This window comes from Schistocerca gregaria, chromosome 3, assembly GCF_023897955.1.
Source record: "Schistocerca gregaria isolate iqSchGreg1 chromosome 3, iqSchGreg1.2, whole genome shotgun sequence".
NCBI lineage: Eukaryota > Metazoa > Arthropoda > Insecta > Orthoptera > Acrididae > Schistocerca > Schistocerca gregaria.
This window is the reverse complement of record NC_064922.1, coordinates 881,783,643-881,803,439: the sequence shown is the minus strand read 5'-3', so window position 1 is coordinate 881,803,439 and position 19,797 is coordinate 881,783,643. Positions and strand designations below refer to the sequence as shown.

The 19,797-nt window shown below is 40.0% G+C and overlaps 1 protein-coding gene across 4 annotated transcripts in view; it reads left to right on the top strand.

The window, feature by feature from the left end:
• Positions 1-19,797, top strand: part of LOC126355033 (putative leucine-rich repeat-containing protein DDB_G0290503) — a 512,513-nt gene that overhangs the window by 185,894 nt on the left and 306,822 nt on the right. For all 4 annotated transcript variants that reach the window (XM_050005182.1, XM_050005180.1, XM_050005181.1 and 1 more), the window contains one exon: positions 4,251-4,814. In XM_050005182.1, the coding sequence (XP_049861139.1) occupies positions 4,251-4,814 (564 nt within the window). The remainder of the gene's footprint in view (positions 1-4,250; positions 4,815-19,797) is intronic.

Below are 19,797 nucleotides of genomic sequence, written 5' to 3'. Positions count from 1 at the left end.
TGAACTTTTTTAACATCTTTAGTACTTGCCTGGCTGAGTTTCCCACTGGACACTGATCTTACACTAAAAAAAGAGTTACCACCATGAGATGTAGTTCCTCCCCCCTTCAAATTTCCTGCTATCAGCCCAGCCAGTTTACCCTTCCACTTCTTGTTGAGGTGTAGGCCATGTCTAGTGTAGTCCCACCTACAGAGTGAATCAACAGGAACCACACCAATGTGTGACTCCGCATCAGATCCAAGTAGCCGTTCCAACTCAAAATTAACTCTCCTGACAGAAGAGCTCAAATGAGGCCGGTCATGGCGCTCCAGAACCGACACAAACCAAACACTGGTATGACTCGATGCCGATGCAATATTTGCCAGGTCACACTCTATGCTGTACCCCGGATCTCTGTCAATACTGTTGTCCGGCCCACCCACAATAACCACGGTATCTTCCTTAGTGAAGCCTCTACATAGTGAACCTAAATCCTCTGTAACCTGCCCCAATCCAGCACTAGGTTTGAAAAAACTTGTGACCTGGTATTCTGAGCCTAATTCATCCTGCAGAAGTTGGCCCACACCCCTAGCATGCGAACTACCTAGCAACAAGACTTTCTTTCTCTTTGCACACTTCCCTACCTTCTTATTCAATTTGCTGCTGAAAGCTTGTTGAGCCCTGTCTAGCCATTTTACACTTCCTGTCGGCCTCATTTTTGAGATGTTTGTATTCATTTTTCCCTGCTTCATTTACTGCATTTTTATATTTTCTCCTTTGACCAATTAAATTCAATATTTCTTCTGTTACCCAACGGTTTCTACTAGCCCTCGTCTTTTTACCTATTTGATCCTCTGCTGCCTTCACTACTTCATCCCTCAAAGCTACCTATTTGTCTTCTACTGTATTTCTTTCCCCCATTCCTGTCAATTGTTCCCTTATGCTCCCCCTGAAACTCTGTACAACCTCTGGTTCTTACAGTTTATCCAGGTCCCATCTTCTTAAATTCCTGCCTTTTTGCAGTTCCTTCAGTTTTAATCCACAGTTAATAACCAATAGATTGTGTTCAGAGTCCACATCTGGCCCTGGAAATGCCTTGCAATTGAAAACCTAGTTCCTAAATCTGTGTTACCATTATATAATCTATCTAAAACCTTCGAATGTCACCAGGCCTCTCCCATGTATACCAGTCTTCTTTCATGACTCTTAAACCAAGTGTCAGCTATGATTAAGTTATGATGTATGCAAAATTCTACCAGGCGGCTCCCTCTTTTGTTCCTTTCCTACTACTTTTCCTTCTCTTCCTTTTCCTACTATTGAATTCCAGTCCCCCTGACTATTAAGTTTTCATCTCCCTTCACTGTCTGAATAATTTATTTTATCTCATCATACATTTCTTCAATCTCTTTGTCATCTGTGGAGCTAGTTGGCATATATACTTGTACTACTGTGGTGGGCATGGGCTTTGTGTCTATCGTGGCTATAATAATGTGTTCAATATGCTGTTGGTAGTAGCTTACCCCTGCTCCTATTTATTCATTTTTAAACCTATTCCTGCATTACCCCTATTACGTTTTGTATTTACAACCCTGTATTCACGTGACTAAGAGTCTTGTTCCTCCTGCCACTGAACTTCACTAATTACCACTATATCTAACTTTAATCTATCCATTTCCCTTTTTAAATTTTCAAACCTACTTCCTCGATTAAGGGATCTGACATTCCATGCTCCGATCCCCAGAATGCCAGTTTTGTTTTTCCTGATAATGATGTCCTCCTGAGTAGTCCCTGCCCAGAGATCCAAATGGGGGACTATTTTACCTCGGGAATATTTTACCCAAGAGGACGTCACATCATTTAACCATACAGTAAAGCTGCACACCCTCAGGAAAACTTACGGCCGTAGTTTCCCCTTTCTTTCAGCCATTTGCAATATCGGCACAGCAAGGCTGTTTTGGTTAATGTTACAGGGTCAGATCAGTCAATCATCCATACTGTTGTCGCTGCTGCCCCTCTTCAGGAACCACATGTTTGTCTGGCCTCTCAACAGATACCACTTCATTGTGGTTGCACATACTGTATGGCTGTCTGTATTGCTGAGACACGCAATCCATATATTGCACATAAAATTTTTCATTTTGTGAATGGTAACATAGTAACAAAGCATTTCTAAAAATATTACAGTATGAGATAGCATAGGAAGTGACCAAAAACCCCATTTTACTACTATAGGCTGAGCTCCACGCATGGCACTACTGTGTTTGTACATGTTGGAGCCTGATTTTCATGGAGGCCATCACCCATCAGCTCTTAACATGACATGTCTTTTCTTTCTACCTTAATAACTGAGACAGTTATGTGCTCCAAGTTCTATGGATCATAAGTATAATCTCTCTCACTGTGATGTAGAATGATTCAGTTCGCATTTATAATATGTTTTCTCATCGAAAAATCTTGTGACACAACATTTAAATGCTTGTCAGAACAAACACACACATTATATTATACTACAACTACACATTCAGATATTTTTCATGGTAGTGGAAGAAGTTATCAAACAGATATGATTTCAAAACTTCCTGGCAGATTAAAGCTGTGTGCCGGACTGAGACTCGAACTCGGGCCCTTTGCCTTTTGTGGGCAAGTGCTCTACCAACTGAGCTACCAAAACATGACTCAGAACCTGTCCTCACAGCTTCAATTTTGCCAGTACCTTGTCTCCTACCTTCCAAACTTCACAGAAACTCTTCTGCGAACCTTGCAGATTTCGAGTCTCAGTCTGGCACACAGTTTTAATCTGCCAGGAAGTTTCATATCCACACACGCTCTGGTGCAGAGTGAAAATCTCACTGTGGAGATATGATTTTAGTCTGTTGCTTTCTGTACATCACTAGATTAATGATCAATAATTTTTATGGCTGACAACTCCTTTCCCTTCTGTGTCATACTAAGGTTGAGTGATGAATATTATTAGCATTTTCTCTTTCTAATAGTACATTTATGAATGTTTTATCAGAAATTCTGCAATAAAGAACACCACCATAAATATTAAAGTAATTGTTGTGAGGAAATTCATTTGCCCTTATAAAATCTTGTGATGTCCCTATCATTTGGCAGTATAATTTTCTACCACTTATAAATAGCACCATTTGCTGACTTTTCTAGTGCTTATGGGTACCACCCTTTGTTAGTTCTATTCAGAATCCATGTTATTGACTATGTCCATTATTTTATGGTATTTTGCTAGGAAATGTGTGTGCGCCTGCGTGTTTAGCTATTGTTTTGATTCATTGTATCAACAGTGATAATAGTTTTCGTAGTCATTCAATTATAGACAATATAAGCAGTTTTCTGTACTCGTTCTACTGCTGACTGTTAACAGAAAACTTAAAAATATTGCTTTCATAATGTTCACACAATTCAGAACTTTTTATTTCCTTAAATCTCTATAATTATTGTGGAGATTTGATTTGTAATAGAATTGTTATGGCACAGTTGTTTCTTACATCAAAATTGATGTTGTTTTGTGTTGCCTTGGAAAATATATTATGGTGAGAGATGGATGTCTATGGGAGTAAATAAATGAAGCCAGTGTGTGTGATCAGTAAACACTTTCGTAAATATTTTAATGAGTGTATGTGGATTAGCTTGTCTTTACCTTCAAGACCTTTGTCTCCTGATTAAAACCTTCTGCATCATCATTTCAAAATGGGACGGACTAAATCATAAACAAATTAAAATAATGGTATTAATAATAGTAATATTTGCCAATGTTATGGTGATCTAACTGGTATAGTGCTAGGCTTGAGGCCCAGTGGTCTTGGCTTCAATCTGGGGCAATATTGGGCATTTTTCCTCATTCCATTCATTTCAGGATGGCCCCAGGTTCTCACCCTGCTATCAACTGACCGCCAGGGATTTTTCCTGGGACAAAAGGTGGCCGGGGCAATGATCTCTCCACCCTCCCCCTGCCATGGAAAACGAAAGGCTGCATTCTACCTGCAGTCAGACCTGAAGCCTGTTTGAGTGCTATAGCCTCTTTTCCTTTACTTTTAATAATTAGTAATAATATATCATATAGTTTCTTTTTGTCTAGAGACTGAATAATGCAACTTAGTGTGTGATTGTTGCTCCAAAAATGTGCAAGATAAAGTGGTGTTACAAAATTATTTTGTGCACTTCAGAAACTACAGTGTTTTGCATAAGATTCTGTTCTTTTACTTGTTTCGTGATTGCTGCATTTTCCTATATACCTGTTCTTTGCTTTTCAGAAAGGTGAACTGACAGAGATAGAACAAAAACAAGTAGATAAATATAAGGATCAAATTAAAAACAAACTTAATGAATTACACAAGACATCGAAAAGGCTTCAAGTTCTAATTGGTGTCTCAAATACAGATCTTAAACATCTAATTAATTCAGATGAAGAACAGGTAGAATTTGAAGGACACGATAGAAATGTGATTAATGAGATGATAAATATTAAATCATCAGTCTCTGAGACCCCTGCAAACTTGGAGCCATCGTTTAATAGTGACAACAATGAAGTAGATGAAATTTCTTCAAGTCTGAATCATCCGGTTATTTTGGAAAATGAAGTAACTAAGACACTAGAGACTATATCAGAAGAGGAAGTAGTCAGTGATGGCTTTCGAGAATGGATCGCTGTAAACACTGTGATTCCAGAATTGAAGAATCAGATAAAGGATACAAAAAGAGCAAACAATTTCTTTTCAAATGAAGAATTGTTTCCAAAAGTGGTTATATGTGGTTCAGAAGGTGGTGATCCCAAGATAATCTTTTGTGACCAAACTAACTCTACAAGTGACTTTCCTGTAAGTACTCATAGTAATTATTAAGAGCTATGTCTATGTACATTCTGTACCTTTTTCTGTTTGGAGTTGCATGAAACATTTCTGCTTGTCACTGAGAGATGTTTCCTCTTGTTGTCTGCAGAATTTTGTCATGATATGAGAAATCTACCCGTGTGAATTCATGACATATTGGCTGTTATTTGTTGGGCTGTAGCTCCAGGACAATGTAGCTGTATGTGTTTTTGCACAAGTTTTTTAAGTTAGCTCTGAAAGAAGAACATTACGTAAGAACTCGGCAACATTTTCAGTCTTGTTAAGTGGTTTTTGAATGCTTGTTCTACTATCTCTCACAATGGGAATGGAAATAAAGAAAAGGACACTAACTTCAGTTAACTTTGTATTTGTTTACTCTAATTTCATTGGTCTTACTTTAAGTCCGTTGCTTGGAAAAATTCAATCATATTCAAAGACATAATAATTCTTGGAAAAAGTTTTATCACTCTTAACTAGTCTAATACCCTTTCTTCTTGAGAGTAGTATGAATGGTTAAAAACTCCTTTCTGTATGTTGAGTAATATCATGGTTGTGCAGCTTGCTGAGGTATGTAGTTGGCTGCTTGTCAAAGACGCTGCAAATTCTCAGTAAAAGCTGAAACCTCATTTAAGTTAATTTCTCTCTTCCCAAAAAATTGGCCAGAATCATCAGTGTGCCATGATAGCGTATTTAATGAAAAGTGGATGGTAGGAGAGTATGTCGATTTGTAGATTTCTTAATTGTGTTTGAAAAGGACAATAGTCTTCTTCCAGATAAGCTTCACTATGTTTGCAGATCATGCTATTAATTATATTCTTCAAACAACACTTCCCTAACATAAATTTGAACAAATTCTAATAATGATGTTTTCACAGTAACACCTTAAATTTTCATGAGATCAACATTTCTGCAATGGCGACCTACAGCAATGGCTTTAATTTGCAAAGACTTTCTCACTAGCAAATCAATTTAATTCTCAAATGTCTCACATAAAAGAGTGAGCACTGCTATTACTATTGGTAATTCACAGAATAATACTGCAAGTCTGAGAGGGTTAGCGTACTCACAGGTGTTTCTCTTTTACTGTTAATTCTTCTTTAAACAGAAATGTTCTTACTTCTTGCTATGGAAGACAAAATTCACTTAAAACCACAAATAAATGTCACTGACCTTGTTCAGCACACAGGAATCTTCTAACTATGTATAATGATATACTATATCATCATTTTATCCATGTGGTGATTGGTTACCCTTATTCCTTCCATTATTTATACTGCACCCAGACTTCTCGAGTAACATATGATTTAAATGGTCAGTTCTATTCACAGTAATAAAATCTGTGTGCCTGAAGGGAAAAGAGCAAATTTGCTTGAATAACAAATAAATCTAGAAATATAATGTGGAAATGTGCGCTCCCATATTCACAATTACAATTACAATGTCAGGGGAAAGAGCAAGCAACCATTGGTAGTGCATACAATACAGTGCACCAATTGCAAGTTGTGAATAAAATTATAGAATCAAGCAATGATTATGGGTTACCTCTGTGACTGGGAATGATAGACCTTGAGAAAGCTTTTGACTCACTTAAAAAAAAAAAAAAAAAAAAAAAACTAACATCCCTTGAGAAGGAAGGCATTAATTCAGTCTCCATTAGTATACTTGAGAATATGTACAGGGTGTCCCATTTATCTTGACCACCCTAAATAACTGTTTGTCCAGATGCAGATTACAAAATGTTTCAAGCAAATGTTCCTTAGCTTTCAGGGGGACATCAATCAGCATGATTTCCTTTGTTGTAGCTTTGTTTTTCAAAAATATATGAACAGCGGTATGAATTTTTTACATGTCATCCTGTATTTTTATTTGGTAATTCATTTCCTCTCCTAGAGACCTATTCAAAAAGGTACCACAGTGTACCATTCACTGGAACACAACATTATTAATTACGTAATTCAACATTGACATTAACATTCCCAGTGTTTAGTGCAGGTACTCGGGGTAATGGAACACATCCCCAAGCTGACAGACAGAGGACAGATGTAAACACAAGTAGAATGCACACCCATCATTCTGTCAAACATTGTTGTGTGAGTAGAATGTACACCAACGAAGAGAAGGTAGAAATGCTACTCATCTATGGGGAATGTAAGTCAGCAGAACAGTAATTGCAATACTGTTTTCTTATGTACGGGTACATTTAGCACAGTAGTTTAGTCCATTTAAATACTGTTGTGTACAGTAGACATACAGTAAAGGCTGTCCTTCCTACAAACTGCATTAACATAAACATTTCCTTTATTGTTGTTGTTGTTAAAGGTAGGCAAAATACTAGACAGGCAGCAGAACTGTACAGAGAGTGATATAGTAATAAGAAAACACCTTCCCAATGGGCGTTTTCTCGTCTTGTTGCGATGCTTCAGGAAACAGGAAGTTTCAACCCACGACTACGTAATCGTCATAGCACTCGCACAGACAAAGCTGCCAAAGCTACCGTTCTCGCCTCCATTGCTATGAATCCACATGTGAGCACATGACAGCTTGAACACAAGTTTGGTGTTCCTAGAACCAGTGTACATTGTATTCTTACCCATCACTGGTTCCATCCTTACCACGTACATCTACATCAAGAATTGCATTGTAATGATTTCCAGAATCATGTACAGTTCTGTCAGTGGGCACAGCAGCAAATGCTCGACAACCCTAACTTCTTCTCCAGTGTTCTATGTACCAATGAATGTTCCTTCTCAGACAAAGGAGAAGTAAATACAAGAAACATGCATTATTGGTCCAGCGACAACCCACAATGGCTTAGACAGGTGTAACATTCGTGTCAATGTAGACTTAATGTCTGGTGTGGGATGCTTGGTACTACAACTATTTGACCCTTACTTCATCAATGGCAGTCTAAACGGCACCACGTATGCCAACTTCCTCAGACGAATTCTTCCTCCTCTTCTGGACGAAGTGCCACTAACAATCAGAATGCTTATGTGGTATCAACACAATGGATGTCCAGCACATAATGCCTTGCATGCACATCGTGTTCTGAACTGATGGCATCCTGCCAGATGGATTGGCCAAAGAGGAACAGTTACTTGGCCTGTTAGGTTTCATGTTTTAAATCCTCTTGACTTTTCTCTTTGGGGATGCATTAAAGATGTTGACTATCGCTATACTCCAACAACTCCAGAGGACCAGAGGACATGCAGGAACATATCGTGCTTGTTTGTAATTCTCTTCAATGGAAGCAGTAAATAATTCCTTCACTCAACGAGTGCACCAGTGTATAGGTGTCCAGGGTCACCACTTTGAGCACCTTTTAATGTTCTACTCCTGTGCAATGGTTCAAGAGAGTCGATGTCAAGTTTGTGTTATGTTTTTACTTCAATCTCATTTGTTTTCTGACAACTGCAGCAGGTAGATGAGTTTCAGCAGGTAGACGAGTTTGTGATCCCGGGCTCAAAGTCAGTGTTGTGTTACGTAATTAACAACGTTTTGTTTCAGTGAGTGGTACACTGTTATACCTTTTTGAATAGGTCTTTAGGAGAGGAAATGATTTACCCAACAAAAAATACAGGGTGCCGCTTAAAGTCATAACATTCTTCAAATCTTTATAAAAAACAAAGCTACAATGAAGGCAATGATGCTGACTGATGCCCCCTGATGGCTAAAGAACATTTGCTCGAAACATTTTATAATTTGCATCTGGACAAACAGTTATGTAGGGTGGTCAAGATCAATGGGACACCGTGTATATGGCAGTATATACGAATACTACAGCTTTCAAAAGACATTGTCATGGTAGTGAAGACTTCAGAACTGAATAAGGAGTCATACAAGGAGATTCCATATCACCAAAGTTGTTTACAGAGTCCTAGTGGAAGTGTTCAGATCCGTAAACTGTGAAAACAAAGAAGCAATGTGTCTAAATTGGACATATATGAACTGTGATAAATTTATTGATGAGATTGTACTGTCTGCCACTCATGTAGGTAAACTCCAATGACAAGTAGAAGATTGTAGCACAGAAATTGTGAAAATAGGCAAAAAAATTAATTGTAGTAATACTTAACCTATATGCAATGAAAAATCAGAAAGAAAATAGTACAAATTAACAATGTAGCCAGACCCAGCCTAAAATCCCTTACATAATTTAACCACGATGAGACCAGGGAATACTGAGCTGACAGAAAAGTTCAACATACTAATGCAAAAACAACTGCTAATCTCCACCAAGAACACCAGAAGTGGCAGGTGACAACAGCACAGCAAAAACCAACACACTGTGATCCAGAGGTGGCCCAAACAAGTTAAAAAATGTGAAGCTATAGAACCAATTTTTGAGTTTCTGTATTCACAGCAGCTGAAGATGATGACTGGATGACAGGAAAATAAATAAGAAAAGTGTAAAAATAGCCTGAAGTATCTTTGATCAACGATTTGAGTTTAGAAAATTAAGCTTCCAATGAGTGTGAAACTAAAATTTTACCACTTCTGGAAAGATTTACCTCTTCCCACTTACTACAGTGAGACTGTAGTTCAAAGATGGATGCCATTCAAAAACTTACAGTGATTGGAATTGCTAGGAGAGCGAGGAAGATGAATAAATCTATTGGTATGTAGAGTGCAAGAAATAATTGTGTCTAATAAATCTGAAATTGGGATTGGGATTGCATTTACCTAGGTGAATGGATGGTAAACAGACAAAGGAAGTTATTTGCTGGATACAAGAACATAAATTAAGACCTAAATGATGATATCATAGGTAGCCTGAAGAGCTTCTGATGCAATGCAAAAATCAGTACTGTTCATTATTGAATCATGAAAAATCTGTGCAGCTTGATATTCAGAAACAGTATTCTGTTGTCCCATTACAAACATATGAAACTATTTAATTTGTGATGCATCACTTTTCAAAATGATCTTATTAAATTACTGCAGCTATTGAAAAATTTCCATAAATTAATATGAAATACTTATTTAGAGAATTTACTTTATCGGAAGTGTATTATAAGCTATTGTAATTTTATGTCATCATCACGAAATTTGTGGCAGGAATAGTACCACTTTTCTGTTAATACGTATCACAATGCCTTCATTAGCGTACCATATGCTGTAAAGTGAATATTTTTTTCAGTTTAAATTCATTTACATTTATTTACAGCCTGTGCATACATGTGAGTATGGACCATGAAACTTTTGTTATTTTTTACTTCATTTGTTTCTAATTCTTTCGATATGTGTTATACATTTTTTGACATGTTACTCACAATTGATTCAAAATATGAGTGCTCATGTTTTTGAATTGGACAGTACACACATTGCAAATACATAACCATATAGTTTATTTGCTGATTGGTTTGTGTATGTGTGGCCTAGGAGAGATTTTATTCCAGACATATCCCAAGGAATTTGTTGTGATCTGTTTCTTGAAGCTGTTGGTTTTTGTGAACGATTTGGAATTTTTTATTAATTCCTTAGGCTTAAACTGCATAATCTGGATTTTCTCAAAGTTTCTTTTTGTATCATTTGTATGTAATCAGGTATCTAAGTTCGTGAAACTCCAGTATGTAACGTTGACAGGAAGTAAATCACGCCATAGGTACGGTGTGTAACAACCACTTTATTTAGGAAAAAACAATACGTATGATAGTACACGTCCGCACACTAAAATGTACAAGACTGCACTGCCAAGTCAGAGAGAGCCTGTTCCAAAGTTCTCCCTGGTCAGCAATGCTGCTGTTCCCAGAGAGCCCCCCCCACCCCGGTAGTGCAGAGTCTGCTGGAGAGCTGATGGCTAGGGGGGTGCTGCCACAAGTACAAGCTGTACGCTGAAAGACAGTTCATAAGCATGCATGTGTGCGAATGGTGTGGCCTGCAGAGGAAGCATGGTGGTTGGTGGAGAAGAGGGCATGTCAGGATGCGTGTCAGGGCCAGGGGGCACAGGCATGATGCGGTGACGGTGTGTTCATCGAAATATAAGAGGTATTAGAGATAAAGTTAGTGAACTGCTTATAGATGTTGACTCTGAAATTATTGGTATATCGCAGCATCACTTAAATAATTTGACAATTCAGAGGCTTCCTTTAGCATATACAGATTAGCTGGCTGTTTCTCAAGGAATGGGGAGTGACTATGTACTTAAAAACCAGTATTTCATTTGAGTCCATAGACATATCACGACACTGCACTTAACAGATATTTGAATGTTGTGCAGGGGCGGATGAATTTCGTGAAACTAAACTTCTGATTGTTGTTGTTTATAGGTCCCTTAACTCCGACTTCAGAGCGTTTCTGCTCAAGCTGTAGAGGGTTCTTGATTCACTTTGTAGGAAGTATCAGAAATTAGTTATATGTGGTGACCTCAATATTAATTTTGTCTAGATGGGCATTCTGTTAGTAAAAGTGTGAATGGCCTTTCAGACCATGATGCACAAATTTTAACACTAAAAGGCTTTTGTACTCAAACCATTGTCATATTTAATTACAAACTGTGTAGGAAAGTTAATCCAGGAGACAGAGTTTTTTAAACCTTGTCAAGGGACAAGAGTAGCAGGATATTTATAGTGCTGATAACATAGATGTTAAATATAGTGCTTTCCTTAACACATTTCTCATTCTCTTTGAGAGCTGCTTTCCATTAGAACATTCTAAATGGGGTACTAGCAGTAATAGGCAGCCCAGCTGGCTGAGTAGTGGGATAAGGATATCTTGTAGAACAAAGCGGGAATTATATCAAAATGTTAGAAGTAGTCACAATCAAGCTACAGTAGCCCATTACAAACAGTATTGTAAGGTGCTTAAAATGTTATTACGAAGGCAAAGAGTATGTGGCATGCAAATAGAATAGCTAATTCACAGGATAAAATTAAAACCATATGGTCAGTTGTGAAGGAAGTGTCTGGTCAGCAGTACAAGGTCAACGATATAAAGTCAGTTCCCAGTAAAAATATTTCTGTTACTGATAAATCAGATATATGTACAGTATTTAACAATCATTTTCTGAGCATTGCTAGTGAATTAAATAAAACTTTAGTTTCTAAGGAAATCATATAACTTTCTTGGGAAAAGCCTTTCTGAGATTGATGTCTGAAATACTCCTCTGTGATACATAGAAGAGGGAGACTGAGTCAATAATTAAATCACTGAAGACTAAGGACTCTCATGGTTATGATGGATTGTCTAACAGAATATTAAAATACTGTGCTGCACATGTTATCCTTGTATGTAGCCATATTTGTAATTTTTCCTTTAGGAATGGTCAGGTTCCTGAGCAATTAAAGTACTCAGTAGTAAACCCGCTTTATCAAAAGGAAGAAAGGATAATGTAGATTATTTTAGACCTATTTCTATGCCATCAGTGTTTGCAAAAGTTGTTGAAAATGTTGTGTATGTAAGGATAATTGATCATTTTATACCACACAATTTGCTATCAAATGTACAGTTTGGCTTTAGAAGTCATTTATCAACTGAAAGTGTCTGTGTATGTGCGGATGGATATGTGTGAGTGTGCGAGTGTACACCTGTCCTTTTTTTTCCCCCTAATGGAAGTCTTTCCGCTCCCGGGATTGGAATGACTCCTTACCCTCTCCCTTAAAACCCACATCCTTTCGTCTTTCCCTCTCCTGTGTATGTGTATGTGTCTGTGTATGTGTATGTGTCTGTGTATGTGTATGTGTCTGTGTATGTGCGGATGGATATGTGTGTGTGTGTGTGTGTGCGAGTGTACATCTGTCCTTTTTTTCCCCTAAGGGAAGTCTTTCCGCTCCCGGGATTGGAATGACTCCTTACTCTCTCCCTTAAAACCCACATCCTTTCGTCTTTCCCTCTTCTTCCTGAAGAAGCAACCATCGGTTGCGAAAGCTAGCAATTCTGTGTGTGTGTTTGTGTGTTTTGTTCATGTGCCTGTCTGCCGGCGCTTTCCCGCTTGGTAAGTCTTGGAATCTTTGTTTTTAATATATTTTTCCCATGTGGAAGTTTCTTTCTATATATATATATATATATATATATATATATATATATATATATATATATATATATATATATATATATATATATATATATATATTAAAAACAAAGATTCCAAGACTTACCAAGCGGGAAAGCGCCGGCAGACAGGCACGTGTACACCTGTCCTTTTTTTCCCCTAAGGTAAGTCTTTCCACTCCCGGGATTGGAATGACTCCTTACCCTCTCCCTTAAAACCCACATCCTTTCATTTTTCCCTCTCCTTCCCTCTTTCCTGACGAAGCAACTGCCAGTTGCGAAAGCTCGTAATTCTGTGTGTGTGTTTGTGTGTTTTGTTCATGTGCCTGTCTGCCGGCGCTTTCCCGCTTGGTAAGTCTTGGAATCTTTGTTTTTAATATATTTTTCCCATGTGGAAGTTTCTTTCTGTTTTATATATATATATATATATATATATATATATATATATATATATATATATATATATATATGATGAAGTAAATGAAATAGAAAGAAACTTCCACATGGGAAAAATATATTTTTATTTTTATATATAGCCCAAGAAAAAGCAGCTTTCACTTGATTAATATTCGGCAGAAATCAAACTTGCATTTGGATCCGACTTCCTTAACTCTTGTGCAAAAAGGTGTGCAGTATACTGCTGCATCCATTTTCAATAAGCTACCACTCAAATTCAAAAATCTTGGCAGTCATCTGCACGCTTTCAAATTGAAACTGAAGAGTTTCCTCATGTGTCACTACTTCTATTCTGTCAAGGAGTTCCTTGAAAAATTAAGCTGATTCTTATTGTATTGTTGATTGCATTTACTTAAACTTATGGACTGACTTTTATCGGGTTCATAAACATTTATTTTATCTGTTATTACTTTTATGTTGTAATTTCACATACTGACACATTCCATGACCTTGGAATTTGAATCCTCAATTTGCTCCTACGGAACTTGATGTGTAAATAAAATAAATAAATAAAATCAGCATGTGTCCAGACCAATTTGAGTCTGCTGAGAGAGTGTGCAGCAAGATATTGAACGTATGATTGCCACAAAGAAGCACTTTATGGGGGGCCAAATAAGGGGATTGAGAGGCTGCACAGATAGTGTCATCAAGAAACATGATGAATCTGCAGTCACAATCTTTGGAGAGTAAAATTTTCAGCAGAGATTGAGGGGAGAGAGGAGGCAAATGGAGTTTGAAGATGTGCCTTCTCACTTGGTCAACATGGGAGGACAGAGGAGGTGTGACAGAGGTAGATTGGTCCAAAACAAAATTCACTCAGGTGGGAGAATGTCTCAATGTACAGCAGCTCTCTATGCAGTTTTTCTGTAGCATGTGATGCTGCACAAGTTGAAAAGGTTGAGAAATAAGGATGATTCAATCTGTCTGCCCTGGTTTGTGGTGATGGATAAGGGGCATCCAAAATGAGTAGATCACTAGACCCTTCACAGCAGTTGGTGCCATAATGTCTGGGGGGGGGGACTTTGGCTCCACCCATCATATTACGTGGTCAATTATGTAACACTGGCTGGCTGAGGGTGGAAGGGGCCGTATGAGATTGATGTGTGTATGCTAAAATTGACCCTTGTACATCTTGTCTATCTTGATCTACATAGATACTTCGCAAGCCACCGTACGGCACATGGCAGAGGGCACCCTGTACCACTACTAGTCATTTCTTTTCCACTCATAAACAGAATGAGGGAATTTGGGCAAAAAAAATCACTCATTTATTTGGTGTGTCGTTGGTCACACTCCAGGATGTGCAAGTTCTGATATTGCTCAGTGATATTGAGCAGTGAAAAGGCTGAGGCACAAGGGGACATGACCAGTTCTGTGATGTTTCATGGAGAACTGCCCAGTTCACGCCCTGTATGAGCCTGGGTTCAATGTGAAGGTTGTGGAAATGTTAAGTAGTTCTTGGAATTGCTGGTCACTATGTTGTGCCTGTGCAAATTCCTTGTAATCGTTGTGGATGGATATAGGACTAATGCCCAAGAGACAAACAGCTACAATGTTGTCAGCGCCTTTTACATGCTGGACATGGGTTATGTATTGTGCACAGTACACATTTGTCTGTATTGCCTATGGCACTCATCTTGGGGGTTATGGATAGCATCATTGAGTGGTCAGTGATCAGGGTACATAGCAAAGAGAGTGAAATGTCACATTGCAGAGTGTGGCTTAACCAAAATAAAACATGCAAAATGACTGAGTTGGGGTTTAAGTACACATCATTCACCTTTCAACAAACTTAATGGTGATGTTATTTTCTTTTTTTTTAAAAAAAATAATATTTATGTATTAATAGAAAACAGTTTCTGAGGTCACCAACATTCACTTTTTACAAAATTTAAAAAGGGAAACTGGGGATATGGACAACACTTTTAAAATGAAACAGGGCCATTTATCAAATTATGACTTTTTACAGACAAGTTCATAAACTGGAGATCTTTAATGTCAAATCACGACCAGATGTTATGATCATTCAAACTACAAACTATTTGTATTTCAACAAACACTATAAATAGACAGGTTCATAAACTGGAAATCTTTACTGTAAAATGATCATTTACACCACAAATATACTCCTGGAAATGGAAAAAAGAACACATTGACACCGGTGTGTCAGACCCACCATACTTGCTCCGGACACTGCGAGAGGGCTGTACAAGCAATGATCACACGCACGGCACAGCGGACACACCAGGAACCGCGGTGTTGGCCGTCGAATGGCGCTAGCTGCGCAGCATTTGTGCACCGCCGCCGTCAGTGTCAGCCAGTTTGCCGTGGCAGACGGAGCTCCATCGCAGTCTTTAACACTGGTAGCATGCCGCGACAGCATGGACGTGAACCGTATGTGCAGTTGACGGACTTTGAGCGAGGGCGTATAGTGGGAATGCAGGAGGCCGGGTGGACGTACCGCCGAATTGCTCAACACGTGCGGCATGAGGTCTCCACAGTACATCGATGTTGTCGCCAGTGGTCGGCGGAAGGTGCACGTGCCCGTCGATCTGGGACCGGACCGCAGCGACGCACGGAAGCACGCCGAGACCGTAGGATCCTACGCAGTGCCGTAGGGGACTGCACCGCCACTTCCCAGCAAATTAGGGACACTGTTGCTCCTGGGGTATTGGCGAGGACCATTCGCAACCGTCTCCATGAAGCTGGGCTACGGTCCTGCACACCGTTAGGCCATCTTCCGCTCACGCCCCAACATCGTGCAGCCCGCCTCCAGTGGTGTCGCGACAGGCGTGAATGGAGGGACGAATGGAGACGTGTCGTCTTCACCGATGAGAGTCGCTTCTGCCTTGGTGCCAATGCGTGTTTGGCGCCGTGCAGGTGAGCACCACAATCAGGACTGCATACGACAGAGGCACACAGGGCCAACACCCGACATCATGGTGTGGGGAGCGATCTCCTACACTGGCCGTACACCTCTGGTGATCGTCGAGGGGACACAGAATAGTGCACGGTACATCCAAACCGTCATCGAACCCATCGTTCTACCATTCCTAGACCGGCAAGGGAACTTGCTGTTCCAACAGGACAATGCACGTCCGCATGTATCCCGTGCCACCCAATGTGCTCTAGAAGGTGTAAGTCAACTACCCTGGCCAGCAAGATCTCCGGATCTGTCCCCCATTGAGCATGTTTGGGACTGGATGAAGCGTCGTCTCACGCGGTCTGCACGTCCAGCACGAATGCTGGTCCAACTTAGGCGCCAGGTGGAAATGGCATGGCAAGCCGTTCCACAGGACTACATCCAGCATCTCTACGATCGTCTCCATGGGAGAATAGCAGCCTGCATTGCTGCGAAAGGTGGATATACACTGTACTAGTGCCGACATTGTGCATGCTCTGTTGCCTGTGTCTATGTGCCTGAGGTTCTGTCAGTGTGATCATGTGATGTATCTGACCCCAGGAATGTGTCAATAAAGTTTCCCCTTCCTGGGACAATGAATTCACGGTGTTCTTATTTCAATTTCCAGGAGTGTATATATATAAAACAAAGATGATGTAACTTACCAAACGAAAGCGTTGGTATGTTGATAGAAACACTCACAAACACAAACACACACACAAAATTCAAGCTTTCACAACCCACGGTTGCTTCATCAAGAAAGAGGGAAGGAGAGGGAAAGACGAAAGGATGTGGGTTTTAAGGGAGAGGGTAAGGAGTCATTCCAATCCCGGGAACAGAAAGACTTACCTTAGGGGGAAGAAGGGACCAGGTATACACTCGCACACACACACATCCATCCGCACACATACAGACACAGGCAGACATATGTAAATGCAAAGAGTTTGGGCAGAGATGTCAGTCAAGGCGGAAGTACAGAGGCAAAGATGTTGTAGAATGACAGGTGAGTTATGAGCGGCGGCAACATTGAAATTAGCGGAGGTTGAGACCTGGTGGGCAATGGGAAGAAAGGATATATTGAAGGGCAAGTTCACATCTCCGCAGTTCTGATAGGTTGGTGTTAGTGGGAAGTACCCAGATAACCAGGACAGTGTAACACTGTTCCAAGATGTGCTGGCCATGCACCAAGGCATGTTTAGTCACAGGGTGATCCTCATTAGCAACAAACACTGTCTGCCTGTGTCCATTCTCACATAGAAAGCAGGTCAGTTGGTAAATCACGTGGGTGCTTTCACATGTGGCTCTGCCTTTGATCGTGTACACCTGCTGGAGAGCCACATTCTAGCAAATGAATCTGTTCCAGTCCTGAATCCCTGAACCATTACACCAATAACCTGAAAACAACTTTCGCATCCTGCAGCTACCCTCCCGACCTGGTACGGAAGCAAATAACCGGAGCCACTTCACCATCCCCTCAAACCCAGAATCTCCCACAGAAGAACCCCAAAAGTGGCTCTCCAGCAGGGATATGACTTCCTCAAATCCTGCCCTGAAATGAGAGCCATCCTTCATGAAATCCTCCCCACTCCACCAAGAGTGTCTTTCCGCCGTCCACCTAACCTTTGTAACCTCTTGGTTCATCCTTATGAAATCTCCAAACCACCTTCCCTACTCTCTGTCTCCTACCCTTGTAACTGCCACCGGTGTAAAATCTGTCCCATGCACCCTCCCGCCACCACCTACTCCAGTCCTGTAACGCAAAAGGTGTACACGATCAAAGGCAGAGCCACGTGTGAAAGCACCCACGTGATTTACCAACTGACATGCCTACACTGTGCAGCTTCCTGTGTGTGAATGACCAGCAAAAAACTGTCCATTCTCATGAACGGACACAGGCAGACAGTGTTTGTGGTAATTAGGATCACCCTGTGGCTAAACATGCCTTGGTGCACGGCCAGCACTTCTTGGCACAGTGTTACACCATCCAGCTTATCTGCATACTTCCTACTAATACCAAACTATCACAATTCCAGAGATGGGAACTTGCCCTTCAGTATATCCTCTCTTCCAGTTACCCACCAGGCCTCAACCTCCACTAATTTCAAGTTGCCACTGCTCATACCTCATCTGTCATTCTAAAACATCTTTGCCTCTGTACTTCCGCCTTGACTGACATATCTGCTCAAACTCTTTGCCTTTACATATGTCTGCCTGTGTCTGTATATGTGCGGATGGATATGTATGTGTGTGCGAGTGTATACCTGTCCCTTTTTGCCCCCTAAGGTAACTCTTTCCACTCCCGGGATTGGAATGACTCCTTACCCTCTCCCTTAAAACCCACATCCTTTCGTCTTTCCCTCTCCTTCCCTTTTTCCTGATGAACCAACCTTGGGTTGCAAAAGCTTGAAATTTGTGTGTGTGTTTGTGTTTTTTATTGCCTCTATCAACATACCAACACTTTCTCGTTTGGTAAGTTACAGCATCTTTGTTAAAGGGCATAACTTGGGAAAATGGTAATGTGTGCAAATAAGTTAAATAATATTTTCTTTTACTTTTGGCAGGAACATTACTAATTTGCCCCTCTGGGCTGCCACATTAAATAAACTACTAAACCAAAGAGTTAGCAGTTTAAAAAGGGAGCAGTGTTTTTTTGAAAAAAAAAGAAAGAAAGAAACAACTTGGCCAAGATAAAAAAATATTACAGTGTTAAAACAAGGGGTACTAAACTGGCACATGTTAACTGGCCGCTTAGGCCCTTAGAAGGAGAGAAACAACAGTTGTGTAAAAGAGCTACTAGATTACAATTACAAAAGTTAGCAAGTGTCGAACTCCACCGACCCGTTAGGCCTTAGACTGAGGAAGACCGCCATTACATGAAACAGTTAACAGATTACAATTACATAACTTGGCAAGCAGCGACCAGAGTTCCATAAGGTTTTGCATCTGACTTACTGTGATGCTGGAACAGACTAAAGCCGCAGCAACATGCTCAACAGTGCCACAACACTCTCAATACTGCAGCTGAAAACCTGCGCAGATGAGATGGGGAATTTGTAAAAGGAAATGGAGCCAACAAGGCTCGGAGGCATACTTTAGTGTTGTTTTGAAAATAGCACACAGCTTCATAGACTGCTAAGAGTTCTCTGTTGAAAGCAGACCATTTGCATTGTGATGGCATAAGCTTGTGGGAGTAGAAGTGCAGGGGCTGTTGGGAGTAATTGACTTCCTGTTGCAATACAGCACCAATGGTCAGATCACTAGCACATGCTGCAATTGAGAGTTGTGCATCAGGGAGAGGATGTGCCAAGGTGATGGCTTGATGGTATTGGGTGTTTGCTTTCCCACTTCCTCTTTTGTGACTTTTTATATAGTTGCTTTGCCTATCAATTAACAGTATGTCTGAGAAGAGTACTTCATCTAATAACTGATTAGATAGTGGGTGTGTGATTTCCATCGATCTGTTTTCCTTGGCAGGATTCCATTCCAACCCACTGTGTTTCAATTTCTTAATACTGTGTTGCCCTTTCTGTACATTTTGTCATAATTTCCTTAAACATAATTAACTAAAGCCTTTTTTCCAGATTTATTTCAAGGATTATCTCTGGATAACTATCATATCAACTG